The sequence below is a fragment of the Taudactylus pleione genome, unplaced genomic scaffold, assembly GCF_031769625.1.
Source record: "Taudactylus pleione unplaced genomic scaffold, aTauple2 ptg000289l, whole genome shotgun sequence".
NCBI lineage: Eukaryota > Metazoa > Chordata > Amphibia > Anura > Myobatrachidae > Taudactylus > Taudactylus pleione.
Genome location: NW_028284691.1, coordinates 992,508 through 1,016,448, shown reverse-complemented (window position 1 = coordinate 1,016,448; position 23,941 = coordinate 992,508). Strand labels below are relative to the sequence as shown.

The following is a 23,941-nucleotide window of genomic DNA, read 5'->3' as shown; positions in this document are numbered from 1 at the left end:
CAGATATTGTAACTGGGAAGGAGGAGTGGAGCTGGTGATGACTGTGTGCAGACATGGTAACTGGGTTGAAGAAGTGGAGCTGGCTTTGGCTGTCTGCAGACATGGTAACTGGGAAGTAGGAGTGGAGCTGGTGAGGACTGTGTGCAGACATGGTAACTGGGAAGGAGGAGTGGAGCTGGTGATGTCTATGTGCAGACATTGTAACTGGGAAGGAGGAGTGGAGCTGCCTTTGGCTGTGTGCAGACATGGTAACTGGGAAGAAGGAGTGGAGCTGGGGATGGCTGTGTGCAGACACGGTAACTGGGAAGAAGGAGTGGAGCTGGTGATGGCTGTGTGCAGACACGGTAACAGGGAAGAAGGAGTGGAGCTGGTGATGGCTGTGTGCAGACACGGTAACTGGGAAGGAGGAGTGGAGCTGGCTTTGGCTGTATATAGACATTGTAACTGGTTTGAAGAAGTAGAGCTGGCTTTGGCTGCGTGCAGACATTGTAACTGGGAAGAAGAAGTGGAGCTGGCTTTGGCTGTGTGCAGACATGGTAACTGGGAAGGAGGAGTGGAGCTGGCTTTGGCTGTGTGCAGACATTGTAACTTGGTTGAAGAAGTGGAGCTGGCTTTGGCTGTGTGCAGACATTGTAACTGAGAAGAAGAAGTGGAGCTGGCTTTGGCTGTGTGCAGACATGGTAACTGGGAAGAAGGAGTGGAGCTGGTGATGACTCTGTGCAGACATGGTAACTGGGAAGGAGGAGTGGAGCTGGCTTTGGCTGTATATAGACATTGTAACTGGTTTGAAGAAGTGGAGCTGGCTTTGGTTGCGTGCAGACATGGTAACTGGGAAGAAGAAGTGGAGCTGGCTTTGGCTGTGTGCAGAGAAGGTAACTGGGAAGAAGGAGTGGAGCTGGTGATGGCTGTGTGCAGACATGGTAACTGGGAAGGAGTGGAGCTGGTGATGGCTGTGTGCAGACACGGTAACTGGGAAGAAGGAGTGGAGCTGGTGATGGCTGTGTGCAGACACGGTAACTGGCAAGAAGAAGTGGAGCTGGCTTTGGCTGTGTGCAGACTTTGTAACTGGAAGAAGAAGTGGAGCTGGCTTTGGCTGTGTGCAGACATGGCAACTGGAAAGAAGGAGTGGAGCAGGTGAGGACTGTATTCAGACACGGTAACTGGGAAGGAGGATTGGAGCTGGCTTTGGCTGTGTGCAGACATGGTAACTGGGAAGAAGAAGTGGACCTGGCTTTGGCAGTGTGCAGACATAGTAACTGGGAAGAAGAAGTGGAGCTGGTGATGGCTGTGTGCAGACATGGTAACTGGATATGAGGAGTGGAGCTGGTGATGACCATGTTCAGACATGGTAACTGGGAAGAAGGAGTGGAGCTGGCTTTGGCTGTGTGCAGATATGGTAACTGGGAAGGAGGAGTGGTGCTGGTGATGACTGTGTGCAGACATGGTAACTGGGTTGAAGAAGTGGAGCTGGCTTTGGCTGTCTGCAGACATGGTAACTGGGAAGTAGGAGTGGAGCTGGTGAGGACTGTGTGCAGACATGGTAACTGGGAAGGAGGAGTGGAGCTGGTGATGTCTATGTGCAGACATTGTAACTGGGAAGAAGGAGTGGAGCTGGCTTTGGCTGTGTGCAGACATGGTAACTGGGAAGAAGGAGTGGAGCTGGGGATGGCTGTGTGCAGACATGGTAACTGGGAAGAAGGAGTGGAGCTGGTGATGGCTGTGTGCAGACACGGTAACTGGGAAGAAGGAGTGGAGCTGGTGATGGCTGTGTGCAGACACGGTAACTGGGAAGAAGAAGTGGAGCTGGTTTTTGCTGTGTGCAGACATTGTAACTGGGAAGAAGAAGTGGAGCTGGCTTTGGCTTTGTGCAGACATGGTAACTGGAAAAGGTGAGGACTGTGTGCAGACACGGTAACTGGGAAGGACGAGTGGAGCTGGCTTTGGATGTGTGCAGACATGGTAACTGGGAAGAAGAAATGGACCTGGCTTTGGCAGTGTGCAGACATGGTAACTGGGAAGAAGTGGAGCGGGTGATGGCTGTGTGCAGACATGGTAACTAGAAATGAGGAGTGGAGCTGGTGATCACTGTGTGCAGACATGGTAACTGGGAAGAAGGAGTGGAGCTGGCTTTGGCTGTGTGCAGATATGGTAACTGGGAAGGAGGAGTGGAGCTGGTGAGGACTGTGTGCAGAAATGGTAACTGGGAAGGAGGAGTGGAGTTGGTGATGTCTATGTGCAGACATTGTAACTGGGAAGGAGGAGTGGAGTTGGCTTTGGCTGTGTGCAGACATGGTAACTGGGAAGAAGGAGTGGAGCTGGGGATGGCTGTGTGCAGACATGGTAACTGGGAAGGAGGAGTGGAGCTGGTTTTGGCTGTATATAGACATTGTAACTGGTTTGAAGAAGTGGAGCTGGCTTTGGGTGCGTGCAGACATGGTAACTGGGAAGAAGAAATGGAGCTGGCTTTGGCTGTGTGCAGACATGGTAACTGGGAAGAAGGAGTGGAGCTGGTGAGGACTGTGTGCAGACATAGTAACTGGGAAGGAGGAGTGGAGCTAGCTTTGGCTGTGTGCAGACATGGTAACTGGGAAGAAGAAGTGGAGCTGGGGATGGCTGTGTGCAGACATGGTAACTGGGAAGGAGTGGAGCTGGTGATGGCTGTGTGCAGACACGGTAACTGGGAAGAAGGAGTGGAGCTGGTGATGGCTGTGTGCAGACACGGTAACTGGCAAGAAGAAGTGGAGCTGGCTTTGGCTGTGTGCAGACATTGTAACTGGAAAGAAGAAGTGGAGCTGGTGATGGTTGTGTGCAGATATGGTAACTGGGAAGGAGTGGAGCTGGCTTTGGCTGTGTGCAGACATGGTAACTGGGAAGAAGGAGTGGAGCTGGGGATGGCTTTGTGCAGACATTGTAACTGGGAAGGAGGAGTGGAGCTGGCTTTGGCTGTGTGCAGACATGGTAACTGGGAAGGAGTGGAGCTGGTGATGGCTGTGTGCAGACACGGTAACTGGGAAGAAGGAGTGGAGCTGGTGATGGCTGTGTGCAGACATGGTAACTGGGAAGGAGGAGTGGAGCTGGTTTTAGCTGTGTGCAGACATTGTAACTGGGAAGAAGGAGTGGAGCTGGGGATGGCTGTGTGCAGACATGGTAACTGGGAAGAAGGAGTGGAACTGGTGATGGCTGTGTGCAGACACGGTAACTGGGAAGAAGGAGTGGAGCTGGTGATGGCTGTGTGCAGACATGGTAACTGGGAAGGAGGAGTGGAGCTGGTTTTAGCTGTGTGTAGACATTGTAACTGGGAAGAAGAAGTGGAGCTGGCTTTGGCTGTGTGCAGACATGGTAACTGGGAAGAAGGAGTGGAGCTGGTGATGGCTGTGTGCAGATATGGTAACTGGGAAGAAGGAGTGGAGCTGGCGATGGCTGTGAGCAGACATTGTAACTGGGAATAAGAAGTGGAGCTGGCTTTGGCTGTGTGCAGACATGGTAACTTGAAAGAAGGAGTGGAGCTGGTGAGGACTGTGTGCAGACACGGTAACTGGGAAGGAGGAGTGGAGCTGGCTTTTGCTGTGTGCAGACATGATAACTGGGAAGAAGAACTGGACCTGGCTTTGGCAGTGTGCAGACATGGTAACTGGGAAGAAGAAGTGGAGCTGGTGATGGCTGTGTGCAGACATGGTAACTAGAAATGAGGAGTGGAGCTGGTGATGACTGTGTGCAGACATGGTAACTGGGAAGAAGGAGTGGAGCTGGCATTGGCTGTGTGCAGATATGGTAACTGGGAAGGAGGAGTGGAGCTGGTGATGACTGTGTGCAGACATGATAACTGGGTTGAAGAAGTGGAGCTGGCTTTGGCTGTCTGCAGACATGGTAACTGGGAAGTAGGAGTGGAGCTGGTGAGGACTGTGTGCAGACATGGTAACAGAGAAGGAGGAGTGGAGCTGGTGATGGCTATGTGTAGACATTGTAAGTGGGAAGGCGGAGTGGAGCTGGCTTTGGCAGTGTGCAGACATGGTAACTGGGAAGGAGGAGTGGAGCTGGTTTTAGCTGTGTGCAGACATTGTAACTGGGAAGAAGGAGTGGAGCTGGGGATGGCTGTGTGCAGACATGGTAACTGGGAAGAAGGAGTGGAGCTGGTGATGGCTGTGTGCAGACATGGTAACTGGGAAGGAGGAGTGGAGCTGGTTTTAGCTGTGTGTAGACATTGTAACTGGGAAGAAGAAGTGGAGCTGGCTTTGGCTGTGTGCAGACATGATAACTGGGAAGAAGGAGTGGAGCTGGTGATGGCTGTGTGCAGATATGGTAACTGGGAATAAGAAGTGGAGCTGGCTTTGGCTGTGTGCAGACATGGTAACTTGAAAGAAGGAGTGGAGCTGGTGAGGACTGTGTGCAGACACGGTAACTGGGAAGGAGGAGTGGAGCTGGCTTTTGCTGTGTGCAGACATGGTAACTGGTAAGAAGAACTGGACCTGGCTTTGGCAGTGTGCAGAGATGGTAACTGGGAAGAAGAAGTGGAGCTGGTGATGGCTGTGTGCAGACATGGTAACTAGAAATGAGGAGTGGAGCTGGTGATGACTGTGTGCAGACATGGTAACTGGGAAGAAGGAGTGGAGCTGGCATTGGCTGTGTGCAGATATGGTAACTGGGAAGGAGGAGTGGAGCTGGCGATGACTGTGTGCAGACATGGTAACAGAGAAGGAGGAGTGGAGCTGGTGATGGCTATGTGCAGACATTGTAAGTGGGAAGGAGGAGTGGAGCTGGCTTTGGCTGTGTGCAGACATGGTAACTGGGAAGAAGGAGTGAAGCTCGGGATGGCTGTGTGCAGACATGGTAACTGGGAAGAAGAAGTGGAGCTGGTGATGACTGTGTGCAGAAATGTTAACTGGGTTGTAGAATTGGAGCTGGCTTTGGCTGTCTGCAGACATGGTAACTGGGAAGTAGGAGTGGAGCTGGTGAGGACTGTGTGCAGACATGGTAACGGAGAAGGAGGAGTGGAGCTGGTGATGGCTATGTGCAGACATGGTAACTGGGAAGGAGGAGTGGAGCTGGTGATGGCTGTGTGCAGACATGGTAACTGGGAAGAAGGAGTGGAGCTGGGGATGGCTGTGTGCAGACATGGTAACAGGGAAGAAGAAGTGGAGCTGGTGATGGCTGTGTGCAGACACGGTAACTGGGAAGAAGAAGTGGAGCTGGCTTTGGCTGTGTGCAGACATGGTAACTGGGAAGAAGGAGTGGAGCTGGTGATGGCTGTGTGCAGACATGGTAACTGGGAAGAAGGAGTGGAGCTGGTGAGGACTGTGTGCAGACACGGTAACTGGGAAGAAGGAGTGGAGCTGGCTTGGGCTGTGTGCAGACATGGTAACTGGGAAGAAGTGGAGCTGGTGATGGCTGTGTGCAGACACGGTAACTGGGAAGAAGAAGTGGAGCTGGCTTTGGCTGTGTGCAGACATGGTAACTGGAAAGAAGGAGTGGAGCTGGTGATGACTGTGTGCAGACACGGTAACTGGGAAGGTGGAGTGGAGCTGGCTTTGGCTGTGTGCAGACATGGTAACAGGGAAGAAGAAGTGGAGCTGGTGATGGCTGTGTGCAGATACGGTAACTGGGAAGAAGAAGAGGAGCTGGCTTTGGCTGTGTGCAGACATGGTAACTGGGAAGAAGGAGTGGAGCTGGTGAGGACTGTGTGCAGACATGGTAACTGGGAAGGAGGAGTGGAGCTGGTGATGGCTGTGTGCAGACATGGTAACTGGGAAGGAGTGGAGCTGGTGATGGCTGTGTGCAGACACGGTAACTGGGAAGAAGGAGTGGAGCTGGTGATGGCTGTGTGCAGACACGGTAACTGGCAAGAAGAAGTGGAGCTGGCTTTGGCTGTGTGCAGACATTGTAACTGGAAAGAAGAAGTGGAGCTGGTGATGGCTGTGTGCAGATATGGTAACTGGGAAGAAGGAGTGGAGCTGGCTTTGGCTGTGTGCAGACTTTGTAACTGGGAAGAAGAAGTGGAGCTGGCTTTGGCTGTGTGCAGACATGGCAACTGGAAAGAAGGAGTGGAGCAGATGAGGACTGTGTTCAGACACGGTAACTGGGAAGGAGGAGTGGAGCTGGCTTTGGCTGTGTGCAGACATGGTAACTGGGAAGAAGAAGTGGACCTGGCTTTGGCAGTGTGCAGACATAGTAACTGGGAAGAAGAAGTGGAGCTGGTGATGGCTGTGTGCAGACATGGTAAATGGAAATGAGGAGTGGAGCTGGTGATGACTGTGTTCAGACATGGTAACTGGGAAGAAGGAGTGGAGCTGGCTTTGGCTGTATGCAGATATGGTAACTGGGAAGGAGGAGTGGTGCTGGTGATGACTGTGTGCAGACATGGTAACTGGGTTGAAGAAGTGGAGCTGGCTTTGGCTGTCTGCAGACATGGTAACTGGGAAGGAGGAGTGGAGCTGGTGATGGCTGTGTGCAGACATGGTAACTGGGTTGAAGAAGTGAAGCTGGCTTTGGCTGTCTGCAGACATGGTAACTGGGAAGTAGGAGTGGAGCTGGTGAGGACTGTGTGCAGACATGGTAACAGAGAAGGAGGAGTGGAGCTGGTGATGGCTATGTGTAGACATTGTAAGTGGGAAGGCGGAGTGGAGCTGGCTTTGGCAGTGTGCAGACATGGTAACTGGGAAGGAGGAGTGGAGCTGGTTTTAGCTGTGTGCAGACATTGTAACTGGGAAGAAGGAGTGGAGCTGGGGATGGCTGTGTGCAGACATGGTAACTGGGAAGAAGGAGTGGAGCTGGTGATGGCTGTGTGCAGACATGGTAACTGGGAAGGAGGAGTGGAGCTGGTTTTAGCTGTGTGTAGACATTGTAACTGGGAAGAAGAAGTGGAGCTGGCTTTGGCTGTGTGCAGACATGATAACTGGGAAGAAGGAGTGGAGCTGGTGATGGCTGTGTGCAGATATGGTAACTGGGAAGAAGGAGTGGAGCTGGCGATGGCTGTGAGCAGACATTGTAACTGGGAATAAGAAGTGGAGCTGGCTTTGGCTGTGTGCAGACATGGTAACTTGAAAGAAGGAGTGGAGCTGGTGAGGACTGTGTGCAGACACGGTAACTGGGAAGGAGGAGTGGAGCTGGCTTTTGCTGTGTGCAGACATGGTAACTGGTAAGAAGAACTGGACCTGGCTTTGGCAGTGTGCAGAGATGGTAACTGGGAAGAAGAAGTGGAGCTGGTGATGGCTGTGTGCAGACATGGTAACTAGAAATGAGGAGTGGAGCTGGTGATGACTGTGTGCAGACATGGTAACTGGGAAGAAGGAGTGGAGCTGGCATTGGCTGTGTGCAGATATGGTAACTGGGAAGGAGGAGTGGAGCTGGTGATGACTGTGTGCAGACATGGTAACAGAGAAGGAGGAGTGGAGCTGGTGATGGCTATGTGCAGACATTGTAAGTGGGAAGGAGGAGTGGAGCTGGCTTTGGCTGTGTGCAGACATGGTAACTGGGAAGAAGGAGTGAAGCTCGGGATGGCTGTGTGCAGACATGGTAACTGGGAAGAAGAAGTGGAGCTGGTGATGACTGTGTGCAGAAATGTTAACTGGGTTGTAGAATTGGAGCTGGCTTTGGCTGTCTGCAGACATGGTAACTGGGAAGTAGGAGTGGAGCTGGTGAGGACTGTGTGCAGACATGGTAACGGAGAAGGAGGAGTGGAGCTGGTGATGGCTATGTGCAGACATGGTAACTGGGAAGGAGGAGTGGAGCTGGTGATGGCTGTGTGCAGACATGGTAACTGGGAAGAAGGAGTGGAGCTGGGGATGGCTGTGTGCAGACATGGTAACAGGGAAGAAGAAGTGGAGCTGGTGATGGCTGTGTGCAGACACGGTAACTGGGAAGAAGAAGTGGAGCTGGCTTTGGCTGTGTGCAGACATGGTAACTGGGAAGAAGGAGTGGAGCTGGTGATGGCTGTGTGCAGACATGGTAACTGGGAAGAAGGAGTGGAGCTGGTGAGGACTGTGTGCAGACACGGTAACTGGGAAGAAGGAGTGGAGCTGGCTTGGGCTGTGTGCAGACATGGTAACTGGGAAGAAGTGGAGCTGGTGATGGCTGTGTGCAGACACGGTAACTGGGAAGAAGAAGTGGAGCTGGCTTTGGCTGTGTGCAGACATGGTAACTGGAAAGAAGGAGTGGAGCTGGTGATGACTGTGTGCAGACACGGTAACTGGGAAGGTGGAGTGGAGCTGGCTTTGGCTGTGTGCAGACATGGTAACAGGGAAGAAGAAGTGGAGCTGGTGATGGCTGTGTGCAGATACGGTAACTGGGAAGAAGAAGAGGAGCTGGCTTTGGCTGTGTGCAGACATGGTAACTGGGAAGAAGGAGTGGAGCTGGTGAGGACTGTGTGCAGACATGGTAACTGGGAAGGAGGAGTGGAGCTGGTGATGGCTGTGTGCAGACATGGTAACTGGGAAGGAGTGGAGCTGGTGATGGCTGTGTGCAGACACGGTAACTGGGAAGAAGGAGTGGAGCTGGTGATGGCTGTGTGCAGACACGGTAACTGGCAAGAAGAAGTGGAGCTGGCTTTGGCTGTGTGCAGACATTGTAACTGGAAAGAAGAAGTGGAGCTGGTGATGGCTGTGTGCAGATATGGTAACTGGGAAGAAGGAGTGGAGCTGGCTTTGGCTGTGTGCAGACTTTGTAACTGGGAAGAAGAAGTGGAGCTGGCTTTGGCTGTGTGCAGACATGGCAACTGGAAAGAAGGAGTGGAGCAGATGAGGACTGTGTTCAGACACGGTAACTGGGAAGGAGGAGTGGAGCTGGCTTTGGCTGTGTGCAGACATGGTAACTGGGAAGAAGAAGTGGACCTGGCTTTGGCAGTGTGCAGACATAGTAACTGGGAAGAAGAAGTGGAGCTGGTGATGGCTGTGTGCAGACATGGTAAATGGAAATGAGGAGTGGAGCTGGTGATGACTGTGTTCAGACATGGTAACTGGGAAGAAGGAGTGGAGCTGGCTTTGGCTGTATGCAGATATGGTAACTGGGAAGGAGGAGTGGTGCTGGTGATGACTGTGTGCAGACATGGTAACTGGGTTGAAGAAGTGGAGCTGGCTTTGGCTGTCTGCAGACATGGTAACTGGGAAGGAGGAGTGGAGCTGGTGATGGCTGTGTGCAGACATGGTAACTGGGAAGAACGAGTGGAGCTGGGGATGGCTGTGTGCAGACATGGTAACAGGGAAGAAGAAGTGGAGCTGGTGATGGCTGTGTGCAGACACGGTAACTGGGAAGAAGAAGTGGAGCTGGCTTTGGCTGTGTGCAGACATGGTAACTGGGAAGAAGGAGTGGAGCTGGTGATGGCTGTGTGCAGACATGGTAACTGGGAAGAAGGAGTGGAGCTGGTGAGGACTGTGTGCAGACACGGTAACTGGGAAGAAGGAGTGGAGCTGGCTTTGGCTGTGCGCAGACATGGTAACTGGGAAGAAGTGGAGCTGGTGATGGCTGTGTGCAGACACGGTAACTGGGAAGAAGAAGTGGAGCTGGCTTTGGCTGTGTGCAGACATGGTAACTGGAAAGAAGGAGTGGAGCTGGTGATGACTGTGTGCAGACACGGTAACTGGGAAGGAGGAGTGGAGCTGGCTTTGGCTGTGTGCAGACATGGTAACAGGGAAGAAGAAGTGGAGCTGGTGATGGCTGTGTGCAGATACGGTAACTGGGAAGAAGAAGAGGAGCTGGCTTTGGCTGCGTGCAGACATGGTAACTGGGAAGAAGGAGTGGAGCTGGTGATGGCTGTGTGCAGACATGGTACAGTAACTGGGAAGAAGGAGTGGAGCTAGCTTTGGCTGTGTGCAGACATTGTAACTGGGAAGAAGAAGTGGAGCTGGCTTTGTCTGTGTGCAGACATGGTAACTGGAAAGAAGGAGTGGAGCTGGGGAGGACTGTGTGCAGACACGGTAACTGGGAAGGAGGAGTGGAGCTGGCTTTGGCTGTGTGCAGACATGATAACTGGGAAGAAGTGGAGCTGGTGATGGCTGTGTGCAGACATGGTAACAGGGAAGGAGGAGTGGACCTGGTGATGACTGTGTGCAGACACGGTAACTGGGAAGAAGGAGTGGAGCTGGTAATGACTGTGTGCAGACATGGTAACTGGGAAGGAGTGGAGCTGGTGATGGCTGTGTGCAGACACGGTAACTGGGAAGAAGGAGTGGAGCTGGTGATGGCTGTGTGCAGACACGGTAACTGGCAAGAAGAAGTGGAGCTGGTGATGGCTGTGTGCAGACATTGTAACTGGAAAGAAGAAGTGGAGCTGGTGATGGCTGTGTGCAGATATGGTAACTGGGAAGAAGGAGTGGAGCTGGCTTTGGCTGTGTGCAGACTTTGTAACTGGGAAGAAGAAGTGGAGCTGGCTTTGGCTGTGTGCAGACATGGCAACTGGAAAGGAGGAGTGGAGCTGGTGAGGACTGTGTGCAGACACGGTAACTGGGAAGGAGGAGTGGAGCTGGCTTTGGCTGTGTGCAGACATGGTAACTGGGAAGAAGAAGTGGACTTGGCTTTGGCAGTGTGCAGACATAGTAACTGGGAAGAAGAAGTGGAGCTGGTGATGGCTGTGTGCAGACATGGTAACTGGAAATGAGGAGTGGAGCTGGTGATGACTGTGTTCAGACATGGTAACTGGGAAGATGGAGTGGAGCTGGCTTTGGCTGTGTGCAGATATGGTAACTGGGAAGGAGGAGTGGAGCTGGTGATGACAGTGTGCAGACATGGTAACTGGGTTGAAGAAGTGGAGCTGGCTTTGGCTGTCTGCAGACATGGTAACTGGGAAGTAGGAGTGGAGCTGGTGAGGACTGTGTGCAGACATGGTAACTGGGAAGGAGGAGTGGAGCTGGTGATGTCTATGTGCAGACATTGTAACTGGGAAGGAGGAGTGGAGCTGGCTTTGGCTGTGTGCAGACATGGTAACTGGGAAGATGGTGTGGAGCTGGGGATGGCTGTGTGCAGACATGGTAAATGGGAAGAAAAAGTGGAGCTGGTGATGGCTGTGTGCAGACACGGTAACTGGGAAGAAGGAGAGGAGCTGGAGATGGCTGTGTGCAGACACGGTAACTGGGAAGAAGAAGTGGAGCTGGTTTTAGCTGTGTGCAGACATTGTAACTGGGAAGAAGAAGTGGAGCTGGCTTTGGCTGTGTGCAGACATGGTAACTGGGAAGAAGGAGAGGAGCTGGTGATGGCTGTGTGCAGATATGGTAACTGGGAAAAAGGAGTGGAGCTGGCTTTGGCTGTGTGCAGACATTGTAACTGGGAATAAGAAGTGGAGCTGGCTTTGGCTGTGTGCACACATGGTAACTGGAAAGAAGGAGTGGAGCTGGTGAGGACTGTGTGCAGACACGGTAACTGGGAAGGAGGAGTGGAGCTGGCTTTGGCTGTGTGCAGACATTGTAACTGGGAAGAAGAAGTGGAGCTGGCTTTGGCAGTGTGCAGACATGGTAACTGGAAAAGGTGAGGACTGTGTGCAGACACGGTAACTGGGAAGGAGGAGTGGAGCTGGCTTTGGATGTGTGCAGACATGGTAACTGGGAAGAAGAAATGGACCTGGCTTTGGCAGTGTGCAGACATGGTAACTGGGAAGAAGAAGTGGAGCGGGTGATGGCTGTGTGCAGACATGGTAACTAGAAATGAGGAGTGGAGTTGGTGATCACTGTGTGCAGACATGGTAACTGGGAAGAAGGAGTGGAGCTGGCTTTGACTGTGTGCAGACATGGTAACTGGGAAGGAGGAGTGGAGTTGGTGATGTCTATGTGCAGACATTGTAACAGGGAAGGAGGAGTGGAGTTGGCTTTGGCTGTGTGCAGACATGGTAACTGGGAAGAAGGAGTGGAGCTGGGGATGGCTGTGTGCAGACATGGTAACTGGGAAGGAGGAGTGGAGCTGGTTTTGGCTGTATATAGACATTGTAACTGGTTTGAAGAAGTGGAGCTGGCTTTGGCTGCGTGCAGACATTGTAACTGGGAAGAAGAAGTGGAGCTGGCTTTGGCTGTGTGCAGACATGGTAACTGGGAAGGAGGAGTGGAGCTGACTTTGGTTGTGTGCAGACATTGTAACTTGGTTGAAAAAGTGGAGCTGGCATTGGCTGTGTGCAGACATTGTAACTGAGAAGACGAAGTGGAGCTGGCTTTGGCTGTGTGCAGACATGGTAACTGGGAAGAAGGAGTGGAGCTGGTGATGACTCTGTGCAGACATGGTAACTGGGAAGGAGGAGTGGAGCTGGCTTTGGCTGTATATAGACATTGTAACTGGTTTGAAGAAGTGGAGCTGGCTTTGGCTGCGTGCAGACATGGTAACTGGGAAGAAGAAGTGGAGCTGGCTTTGGCTGTGTGCAGACATGGTAACTGGGAAGAAGGAGTGGAGCTGGTGAGGACTGTGTGCAGACATGGTAACTGGGAAGGAGGAGTGGAGCTGGTGATGGCTGTATGCAGACATGGTAACTGGGAAGGAGTGGAGCTGGTGATGGCTGTGTGCAGACAGGGTAACTGGGAAGAAGGAGTGGAGCTGGTGATGGCTGTGTGCAGACACGGTAACTGGCAAGAAGAAGTGGAGCTGGCTTTGGCTGTGTGCAGACATTGTAACTGGAAAGAAGAAGTGGAGCTGGTGATGGCTGTGTGCAGATATGGTAACTGGGAAGAAGGAGTGGAGCTGGCTTTGGCTGTGTGCAGACTTTGTAACTGGGAAGAAGAAGTGGAGCTGGCTTTGGCTGTGTGCAGACATGGCAACTGGAAAGAAGGAGTGGAGCAGATGAGAACTGTGTTCAGACACGGTAACTGGGAAGGAGGAGTGGAGCTGGCTTTGGCTGTGTGCAGACATGGTAACTGGGAAGAAGAAGTGGACCTGGCTTTGGCAGTGTGCAGACATAGTAAATGGGAAGAAGAAGTGGAGCTGGTGATGGCTGTGTGCAGACATGGTAACTGGAAATGAGGAGTGGAGCTGGAGATGACTGTGTTCAGACATGGTAACTGGGAAGAAGGAGTGGAGCTGGCTTTGGCTGTATGCAGATATGGTAACTGGGAAGGAGGAGTGGTGCTGGTGATGACTGTGTGCAGACATGGTAACTGGGTTGAAGAAGTGGAGCTGGCTTTGGCTGTCTGCAGACATGGTAACTGGGAAGTAGGAGTGGAGCTGGTGAGGACTGTGTGCAGACATGGTAACTGGGAAGGAGGAGTGGAGCTGGTGATGTCTATGTGCAGACATTGTAACTGGGAAGGAGGAGTGGAGCTGTCTTTGGCTGTGTGCAGACATGGTAACTGGGAAGAAGTAGTGGAGCTGGGGATGGCTGTGTGCAGACATGGTAACTGGGAAGAAGGAGTGGAGCTGGTGATGGCTGTGTGCAGAAACGGTAACTGGGAAGAAGGAGTGGAGCTGGTGATGGCTGTGTGCAGACACGGTAACTGGGAAAAAGAAGTGGAGCTGGTTTTAGCTGTGTACAGACATTGTAACTGGGAAGAAGAAGTGGAGCTGGCTTTGTGCAGACATGGTAACTGGAAAAGGTGAGGACTGTGTGCAGACACGGTAACTGGGAAGCAGGAGTGGAGCTGGCTTTGGATGTGTGCAGACATGGTAACTGGGAAGAAGAAATGGACCTGGCTTTGGCAGTGTGCAGACATGGTAACTGGGAAGAAGAAGTGGAGCGGGTGATGGCTGTGTGCAGACATGGTAACTAGAAATGAGGAGTGGAGCTGGTGATCACTGTGTGCAGACATGGTAACTGGGAAGAAGGAGTGGAGCTGGCTTTGGTTGTGTGCAGATATGGTAACTGGGAAGGAGGAGTGGAGCTGGTGAGGACTGTGTGCAGAAATGGTAACTGGGAAGGAGGAGTGGAGTTGGTGATGTCTATGTGCAGACATTGTAACTGGGAAGGAGGAGTGGAGTTGGCTTTGGCTGTGTGCAGACATGGTAACTGGGAAGAAGGAGTGGAGCTGGGGATGGCTGTGTGCAGACATGGTAACTGGGAAGGAGGAGTGGAGCTGGTTTTGGCTGTATATAGACATTGTAACTGGTTTGAAGAAGTGGAGCTGGCTTTGGCTGCGTGCAGACATGGTAACTGGGAAGAAGAAATGGAGCTGGCTTTGGCTGTGTGCAGACATGGTAACTGGGAAGAAGGAGTGGAGCTGGTGAGGACTGTGTGCAGACATAGTAACTGGGAAGGAGGAGTGGAGCTAGCTTTGGCAGTGTGCAGACATGGTAACTGGGAAGAAGGAGTGGAGCTGGGGATGGCTGTGTGTAGACATGGTAACTGGGAAGGAATGGAGCTGGTGATGGCTGTGTGCAGACACGGTAACTGGGAAGAAGGAGTGGAGCTGGTGATGGCTGTGTGCAGACACGGTAACTGGAAAGAAGAAGTGGAGCTGGCTTTGGCTGTGTGCAGACATTGTAACTGGAAAGAAGAAGTGGAGCTGGTGATGGCTGTGTGCAGATATGGTAACTGGGAAGGAGTGGAGCTGGCTTTGGCTGTGTGCAGACATTGTAACTGGGAAGAAGTGGAGCTGGCTTTGGCTGTGTGCAGACATGGCAACTGGAAAGAAGGAGTGGAGCTGGCTTTGGCAGTGTGCAGACATAGTAACTGGGAAGAAGAAGTGGATCTGGTGATGGCTGTGTGCAGACATGGTAACTGGAAATGAGGAGTGGAGCTGGTGATGACTGTGTGCAGACATGGTAACTGGGAAGAAGGAGTGGAGCTGGCTTTGGCTGTGTGCAGATATGGTAACTGGGAAGGAGGAGTGGACCTGGTGATGACTGTGTGCAGACATGGTAACTGGGTTGAAGAAGTGGAGCTGGCTTTGGCTGACTGCAGACATGGTAACTGGGAAGTAGGAGTGGAGCTGGTGAGGACTGTGTGCAGACATTGTAACTGGGAAAGAGAAGTGGAGCTGGCTTTGGCTGTGTGCAGACATGGTAAATGGGAAGAAGGAGTGGAGCTGGGGATGGCTGTGTGCAGACATGGTAACTGGGAAGGAGTGGAGCTGGTGATGGCTTTGTGCAGACACGGTAACTGGGAAGAAGGAGTGGAGCTGGGGATGGCTGTGTGCAGACATGGTAACTGGGAAGGAGGAGTGGAGCTGGTTTTAGCTGTGTGCCGACATTGTAACTGGGAAGAAGAAGTGGAGCTGGCTTTGGCTGTGTGCAGACATGGTAACTGGGAAGAAGGAGTGGAGCTGGTGATGGCTGTGTGCAGATATGGTAACTGGGAAGAAGGAGTAGAGCTTGCTTTGGCTGTGTGCAGACATTGTAACTGGGAATAAGAAGTGGAGCTGGCTTTGGCTGTGTGCAGACATGGTAACTGGGAAGAAGGAGTGGAGCTCGGGATGGCTGTGTGCAGACATGGTAACTGGGAAGTAGAAGTAGAGCTGGTGATGGCTGTGTGCAGATACGGTAACTGGGAAGAAGAAGTGGAGCTGGTGATGGCTGTGTGCAGACACGGTAACTGGGAAGAAGAAGTGGAGCTGGCTTTGGCTGTGTGCAGACATGGTAACTGGAAAGAAGGAGTGGAGCTAGTGAGTACTGTGTGCAGACACAGTAACAGGGACGGAGGAGTGGAGCTGGCTTTGGCTGTGTGCAGACATGGTAACTGGAAAGAAGGAGTGGAGCTGGTGAGGACTGTGTGCAGACACGGTAACTGGGAAGGAGGAGTGGAGCTGGCTTTGGCTGTGTGCAGACATGGTAACTGGGAAGAAGAAGAGGACCTGGCTTTGGCAGTGTGCAGACATGGTAACTGGGAAGAAGTGGAGCTGGTGATGGCTGTGTGCAGACATGGTAACTAGAAAGGAGGAGTGGAGCTGGTGATGACTGCGTGCAGACATGGTAACTTTGAAGAAGGAGTGGAGCTGGCTTTGGCTGTGTGCAGATATGGTAACTAGGAGGAAGGAGTGGAGCTGGTGATGACTGTGTGCAGAAATGTTAACTGGGTTGTAGAATTGGAGCTGGCTTTGGCTGTCTGCAGACATGGTAACTGGGAAGTAGGAGTGGAGCTGGTGAGGACTGTGTGCAGACATGGTAACTGAGAAGAAGGAGTGGAGCTGGTGATGGCTGTGTGCAGACATGGAAACTGGGAAGAAGGAGTGGAGCTAGCTTTGGCTGTGTGCAGACATTGTACCTGGGAAGAAGAAGTGGAGCTGGCTTTGGCTGTGTGCAGACATGGAAACTGGGAAGAAGGAGTGGAGCTAGCTTTGGCTGTGTGCAGACATTGTACCTGGGAAGAAGTGGAGCTGGCTTTGGGTGTGAGCTGACATGGTAACTGGAAAGAAGGAGTGGAGCTGGTGAGGACTGTGTGCAGACACTGTAACTGGGAAGGAGGAGTGGAGCTGGTTTTGGCTGTGTGCAGACATGGTAACTGGGAAGAAGAAGTGGAGCTGGTGATGGCTGTGTGCAGACATGGTAACTGGGAAGGAGGAGTGGAGCTGGTGATGACTGTGTGCAGACACGGTAACTGGGAAGAAGGAGTGGAGCTGGCTTTGGTTGTGTGCAGACATGGTAACTGGGAAGAAGAAGTGGAGCTGGTGATGACTGTGTGCAGACATGGTAACTGGGAAGAAGGAGTGGAGATGGCTTTGGCTGTATGCAGATATTGTAACTGGGTTGAGGAAGTGGAGCTGGCTTTGGCTGCATGCAGACATTGTAACTGGGTTGAAGAAGTGGAGCTGGCTTTGGCTGCGTGCAGACATGGTAACTGGGAAGAAGAAGTGGAGCTGGCTTTGGCTGTGTGCAGACATGGTAACTGGGAAGAAGGAGTGGAGCTGGTGATGGCTGTGTGCAGACATGGTAACTGTAAAGAAGGAGTGGAGCTGGTGATGACTATGTGCAGACATGGTAACTGGGAAGAAGGAGTGTAGCTGGCTTTGGCTGTGTGCAGACATTGTAACTGGGAAGAAGAAGTGGAGCTGGCTTTGGCTGTGTGCAGACATGGTAACTGGGAAGGAGGAGTGGAGCTGGCTTTGGCTGTGTGCAGACATTGTAACTTGGTTGAAGAAGTGGAGCTGGCTTTGGCTGTGTGCAGACATTGTAACTGGGAAGAAGAAGTGGAGCTGGCTTTGGCTGTGTGCAGACATGGTAACTGGGAAGGAGTGAAGCTGGTGATGACTGTGTGCAGACATGGTAACTGGGAAGGAGTGGAGCTGGTGATGGCTGTGTGCAGACACGGTAACTGGGAAGAAGGAGTGGAGCTGGTGATGGCTGTGTGCAGACACGGTAACTGGCAAGAAGAAGTGGAGCTGGCTTTGGCTGTGTGCAGACATTGTAACTGCAAAGAAGAAGTGGAGCTGGCTTTGGCTGTGTGCAGACATTGTAACTGCAAAGAAGAAGTGGAGCTGGCTTTGGCTGTGTGCAGACATTGTAATTGGGAAGAAGAAGTGGAGCTGGCTTTGGCTGTGTGCAGACATGGCAACTGGAAAGAAGGAGTGGAGCTGGTGAGGACTGTGTGCAGACACGGTAACTGGGAAGGAGGAGTGGAGCTGGCTTTGGCTGTGTGCAGACATGGTAACTGGGAAGAAGAAGTGGACCTGGCTTAGACAGTGTGCAGACATAGTAACTGGGAAGAAGAAGTGGAGCTGGTGATGGCTGTGTGCAGACATGGTAACTGGAAATGAGGAGTGGAGCTGGTGATGACTGTGTGCAGACATGGTAACTGGGAAGAAGGAGTGGAGCTGGCTTTGGCTGTGTGCAGATATAGTAACTGGGAAGGAGGAGTGGAGCTGGTGATGACTGTGTGCAGACATGGTAACTGGGTTGAAGAAGTGGAGCTGGCTTTGGCTGTCTGCAGATATGGTAACTGGGAAGTAGGAGTGGAGCTGGTGAGGACTGTGTGCAGACATGGTAACTGGGAAGGAGAAGTGGAGCTGGTGATGTCTATGTGCAGACATTGTAACTGGGAAGGAGGAGTGGAGTTGGCTTTGGCTGTGTGCAGACATGGTAACTGGGAAGAAGGAGTGGAGCTGGGGATGGCTGTGTACAGACATGGTAACTGGGAAGAAGGAGTGGAGCTGGCTTTGGCTGTGTGCAGACATTGTAACTGGGAAGAAGAAGTGGAGCTGGCTTTGGCTGTGTGCAGACATTGTAACTGGGAAGAAGAAGTGGAGCTGGCTTTGGCTGTGTGCAGACATGGTAACTGGAAAAGGTGAGGACTGTGTGCAGACATGGTAACTAGAAATGAGGAGTGGAGCTGGTGATCACTGTGTGCAGACATGGTAACTGGGAAGAAGGAGTGGAGCTGGCTTTGCCTGTGTGCAGATATGGTAACTGGGAAGGAGGAGTGGAGCTGGTGATGACTGTGTGCAGACATGGTAACTGGGTTGAAGAAGTGGAGCTGGCTTTGGCTGTGTGCAGACATGGTAACTGGGAAGTAGGAGTGGAGCTGGTGAGGACTGTGTCCAGACATGGTAACTGAGAAGGAGGAGTGGAGCTGGTGATGGCTATGTGCAGACATTGTAACTGGGAAGGAGGAGTGGAGCTGGCTTTGGCTGTGTGCAGACATGGTAACTGGGAAGAAGGAGTGGAGCTGGGGATGGCTGTGTGCAGACATGGTAACTGGGAAGAAGAAGTGGAGCTGGTGATGGCTGTGTGCAGACACAGTAACTGGGAAGAAGAAGTGGAGCTGGCTTTGGCTGTGTGCAGACATGGTAACTGGAAAGAAGGAGTGGAGCTAGTGAGGACTGTGTGCAGACACGGTAACTGGGAAGGAGGAGTGGAGCTGGCTTTGGCAGTGTGCAGACATGGTAACTGGGAAGAAGAAGTGGAGCTGGTGATGGCTGTGTGCAGACATGGTAACTAGAAATGAGGAGTGGAGCTGGTGATGACTGTGTGCAGACATGGTAACTGGGTTGAAGAAGTGGAGCTGGCTTTGGCTGTCTGCAGACATGGTAACTGGGAAGTAGGAGTGGAGCTGGTGAGGACTGTGTGCAGACATGGTAACTGAGAAGGAGGAGTGGAGCTGGTGATGGCTATGTGCAGACATTGTAACTGGGAAGGAGGAGTGGAGCTGGTTTTGGCAGTGTGCAGACATGGTAACTGGGAAGAAGAAGTGGAGCTGGTGATGGCTGTGTGCAGACATGGTAACTAGAAATGAGGAGTGGAGCTGGTGATGACTGTGTGCAGACATGGTAACTGGGTTGAAGAAGTGGAGCTGGCTTTGGCTGTCTGCAGACATGGTAACTGGGAAGTAGGAGTGGAGCTGGTGAGGACTGTGTGCAGACATGGTAACTGAGAAGGAGGAGTGGAGCTGGTGATGGCTATGTGCAGACATTGTAACTGGGAAGGAGGAGTGGAGCTGGCTTTGGCTGTGTGCAGACATGGTAACTGGGAAGAAGAAGTGGAGCTTGTGATGGCTATGTGCAGACATTGTAACTGGGAAGGAGGAGTGGAGCTGGCTTTGGCTGTGTGCAGACATGGTAACTGGAAAGAAGGAGTGGAGCTGGTGAGGACTGTGTGCAGACACGGTAACTGGGAAGGAGGAGTGGAGCTGGCTTTGGCTGTGTGCAGACATGGTAACTGGGAAGAAGAAGAGGACCTGGCTTTGGCAGTGTGCAGACATGGTAACTGGGAAGAAGTGGAGCTGGTGATGGCTGTGTGCAGACATGGTAACTAGAAAGGAGGAGTGGAGCTGGTGATGACTGCGTGCAGACATGGTAACTGGGAAGAAGGAGTGGAGCTGGCTTTGGCTGTGTGCAGATATGGTAACTAGGAGGAAGGAGTGGAGCTGGTGATGACTGTGTGTAGAAATGTTAACTGGGTTGTAGAATTGGAGCTGGCTTTGGCTGTCTACAGACATGGTAACTGGGAAGTAGGAGTGGAGCTGGTGAGGACTGTGTGCAGACATGGTAACTGAGAAGAAGGAGTGGAGCTGGTGATGGCTGTGTGCAGACATTGTAACTGGGAAGAAGAAGTGGAGCTGGCTTTGGCTGTGTGCAGACATGGAAACTGGGAAGAAGGAGTGGAGCTAGCTTTGGCTGTGTGCTGACATTGTACCTGGGAAGAAGAAGTGGAGCTGGCTTTGGGTGTGTGCAGACATGGTAACTGGAAAGAAGGAGTGGAGCTGGTGAGGACTGTGTGCAGACACGGTAACTGGGAAGGAGGAGGGGAGCTGGCTTTGGCTGTGTGCAGACATGGTAACTGGGAAGAAGAAGTGGAGCTGGCTTTGGCTGTGTGCAGACATGGTAACTGGAAAAGGTGAGGACTGTGTGCAGACATGGTAACTAGAAATGAGGAGTGGAGCTGGTGATCACTGTGTGCAGACATGGTAACTGGGAAGAAGGAGTGGAGCTGGCTTTGCCTGTGTGCAGATATGGTAACTGGGAAGGAGGAGTGGAGCTGGTGATGACTGTGTGCAGACATGGTAACTGGGTTGAAGAAGTGGAGCTGGCTTTGGCTGTGTGCAGACATGGTAACTGGGAAGTAGGAGTGGAGCTGGTGAGGACTGTGTCCAAACATGGTAACTGAGAAGGAGGAGTGGAGCTGGTGATGGCTATGTGCAGACATTGTAACTGGGAAGGAGGAGTGGAGCTGGCTTTGGCTGTGTGCAGACATGGTAACTGGGAAGAAGGAGTGGAGCTGGGGATGGCTGTGTGCAGACATGGTAACTGGGAAGAAGAAGTGGAGCTGGTGATGGCTGTGTGCAGACACAGTAACTGGGAAGAAGAAGTGGAGCTGGCTTTGGCTGTGTGCAGACATGGTAACTGGAAAGAAGGAGTGGAGCTAGTGAGGACTGTGTGCAGACACAGTAACTGGGAAGGAGGAGTGGAGCTGGCTTTGGCAGTGTGCAGACATGGTAACTGGGAAGAAGAAGTGGAGCTGGTGATGGCTGTGTGCAGACATGGTAACTAGAAATGAGGAGTGGAGCTGGTGATGACTGTGTGCAGACATGGTAACTGGGTTGAAGAAGTGGAGCTGGCTTTGGCTGTCTGCAGACATGGTAACTGGGAAGTAGGAGTGGAGCTGGTGAGGACTGTGTGCAGACATGGTAACTGAGAAGGAGGAGTGGAGCTGGTGATGGCTATGTGCAGACATTGTAACTGGGAAGGAGGAGTGGAGCTGGCTTTGGCTGTGTGCAGACATGGTAACTGGGAAGAAGAAGTGGAGCTGGTGATGGCTGTGTGCAGACACGGTAACTGGGAAGGAGGAGTGGAGCTGGCTTTGGCTGTGTGCAGACATGGTAACTGGGAAGAAGTGGAGCTGGTGATGGCTGTGTGCAGACACGGTAACTGGGAAGAAGAAGTGGAGCTGGCTTTGGCTGTGTGCAGACATGGTAACTGGGAAGAAGAAGTGGACCTGGCTTTAGCAGTGTGCAGACATGGTAACTGGGAAGAAGCGGATCTGGTGATGGCTGTGTGCAGACATGGTAACTAGAAATGAGGAGTTGAGCCGGTGATGACTGCGTGCAGACATGGTAACTGGGAAGAAGGAGTGGAGCTGGCTTTGGCTGTGTGCATATATGGTAACTGGGAAGGAGGAGTGGAGCTGGTGATGACTGTGTGCAGAAATGTTAACTGGGTTGTAGAATTGGAGCTGGCTTTGGCTGTCTGCAGACAAGGTAACTGTTAAGTAGGAGTGGAGCTGGTGAGGACTGTGTGCAGACATGGTAACTGAGAAGGAGGAGTGGAGCTGGTGATGGCTATGTGCAGACATTGTAACTGGGAAGGAGGAGTGGAGCTGGCTTTGGCTGTGTGCAGACATGGTAACTGGGAAGAAGAAGTGGAGCTGGTGATGGCTGTGTGCAGACACGGTAACTGGGAAGAAGAAGTGGAGCTGGCTTTTGCTGTGTGCAGACATGGTAACTGGGAAGAAGGAGTGGAGCTGGTGATGGCTGTGTGCAGACATGGTAACTGGGAAGAAGGAGTGGAGCTGGTGATGGCTGTAGTATAGTCTTGAACTGAGAAGCCAGAGCACAGCTGGGGTCCTTTGTGTCTAGAGAAGCCTAGAGAAGAGTCACTATCCCATATCAGGGCCCTTTCTCCCCGAAGAAAGTTAATCCGAAGAAAACCTTAAGTTTAACAAAATCATGTTTCAAGAATGACTATTTGGTGCCTAGTGATTACATATAGACATCACTTAGTATTACATATTACTTTAAGGGCAAAAAAGTGTTTGTAAGAGAAAGTTTATATAATATACTTGGCGCTTCATTTATAGTTTGTGTACCAACTGTATTTTGCAAAAGATGTACAGATAAAAGCATATCTACATGTACAGATGTTACATAGCATTTAACCTTTCATGTACAAACTTACAAGTGTCTATAAAGCACAACACACAGAGTAACAGTTTTAATTCATTTATCATATGTTTCATTTATCAGAATAAAATACAATCCATATACCCCACGTATTCCTCTCTTATTAACTCCCTTAACATACCCAACATCTAGCGTATACTGGCATATTTTTATTCCGTATAGAAGCACATTATCTATATATTTGCGCCAGCAAAATGACAAATCTTTCTTTATAGCAAATCTCTGTGTCTTTGGAAAGAGACAACTCCTTGCCGGCAGCACTATACAGAGAAATAAATCACTCTGCTCTATACACACACTAAGGGAGAGCGCAGTAACAACTCTCATTCTTTTCAGAATAAAGCACTCTAGGGTGATTGAAATGATATGTGGTTGGGATGGTGATCACGGACTGAGGCCTTGTTCGCAGCGCTAGGATCGCAGATGTAGCAAGGAGGTCTCTGTTTCTTACAGACACCTCCTGCTGCATTAGCATTTTAGATGAACGGAATTGCACAGCCGCTTGTGTGTGTTACTCTGCAATTCTGTCCATCAATGAATCAGGCCTTGTGATAGCAGAGAGAATTGCTATCACGGCAGCCCTCCCCAGCTTCTTGCGGCTGTAGCTGATCTGTCCCTAGAAGCCGTCCAGTTTGTTAATTTGTGCCCATGCACACAGTTACAGTCTCCCCAGCCAGCCGAGGCACAAGCCACCACTGTAAATAAGCAATAATACTGTATATCATACTTGCTGACTTCTTATTGTCCCCTAGAAGGGAGCTCCCGGAAGTCTCCTGGATGTACTGAGACAGTAGGATAAGTATCACTAAATGTTGGGGTAATTATATAAGTGTCTCTCTTGCCACTTAATGAAACTTACAGACTTTTCTCTTCCTTTTAACCATGTAATTAAATAGCTTATGTAAACCATCTTATATGTGAGTACATCTACTTACAGCTGCATATTCTTCCATCTCCCTCATAATATGGGTTACATTCACATTCATTATTGGCTCTACACGTGGCGTTACCATCGCATTCTGGCGAACAAACAGGATTGGTCACTGTAATAAAACAATAACAGATAAACAGTGAATGAACAGTAAGCGTGTAAGATGATAGGACAAAAAAAAAATGTTGTTGTCAAAAATGATCTTTCCGCTAGTACTTTTTGATGTACAGTTTCTCCAAACATTAATCAATGATAAATATAAGTGTTTTAACAAAATACATACATTGGTACTGATAAGTTTTGCTTTTAAAGGTACCACTAACCAAGCCACATAAAACGTCAATAAATGCTAATGCTGATCTGGAACCAGACGTTCCTGTTTCTGGTCATTAATTACACTTTCCAGATAAATAATCATGGCTAAATCAGAAATCATTTCTGTCCTCTTAGACCAACAGTTATATGTTACATGAATAAAGCCTGAAACTGCTAACATTGTGGGACTGTGAGATGAGCTCTTACCTAGTTTGGTTTCACAGTTCTGACCAGACCATCCTGCGGCGCAGAAACAAGATCCGTCCCCGGAAATCCCATCATTGCATTGACCATGTTCTGAGCAGTTGCATGCTGGAAAGTAAACACTCGGTTCTGAGTTACATAAGTATGTGTCAATCAGGTCAAAGAGAAGTTTAAGGAAGTAGTGCAGGAGAGTACAGCTATGATGCAGGAGAATTTGTTGTAGCACTTTGGGTTTATTTTGTAACAGCGTTATACACAGGGTTAACAGCGGT

The 23,941-nt window shown here is 51.2% G+C and overlaps 1 protein-coding gene across 1 annotated transcript in view; it reads right to left on the bottom strand.

The window, feature by feature from the left end:
- The window catches only part of STAB1 (stabilin 1), a 490,754-nt gene that overhangs the window by 142,208 nt on the left and 324,605 nt on the right, over window positions 1-23,941 (bottom strand). Inside the window, exons 56-57 of the mRNA XM_088482458.1 lie at window positions 23,673-23,777; window positions 23,155-23,262 (exon numbers count right to left, since the gene is read on the bottom strand). Coding sequence (XP_088338584.1) covers window positions 23,155-23,262; window positions 23,673-23,777 — 213 coding nt within the window. The remainder of the gene's footprint in view (window positions 1-23,154; window positions 23,263-23,672; window positions 23,778-23,941) is intronic.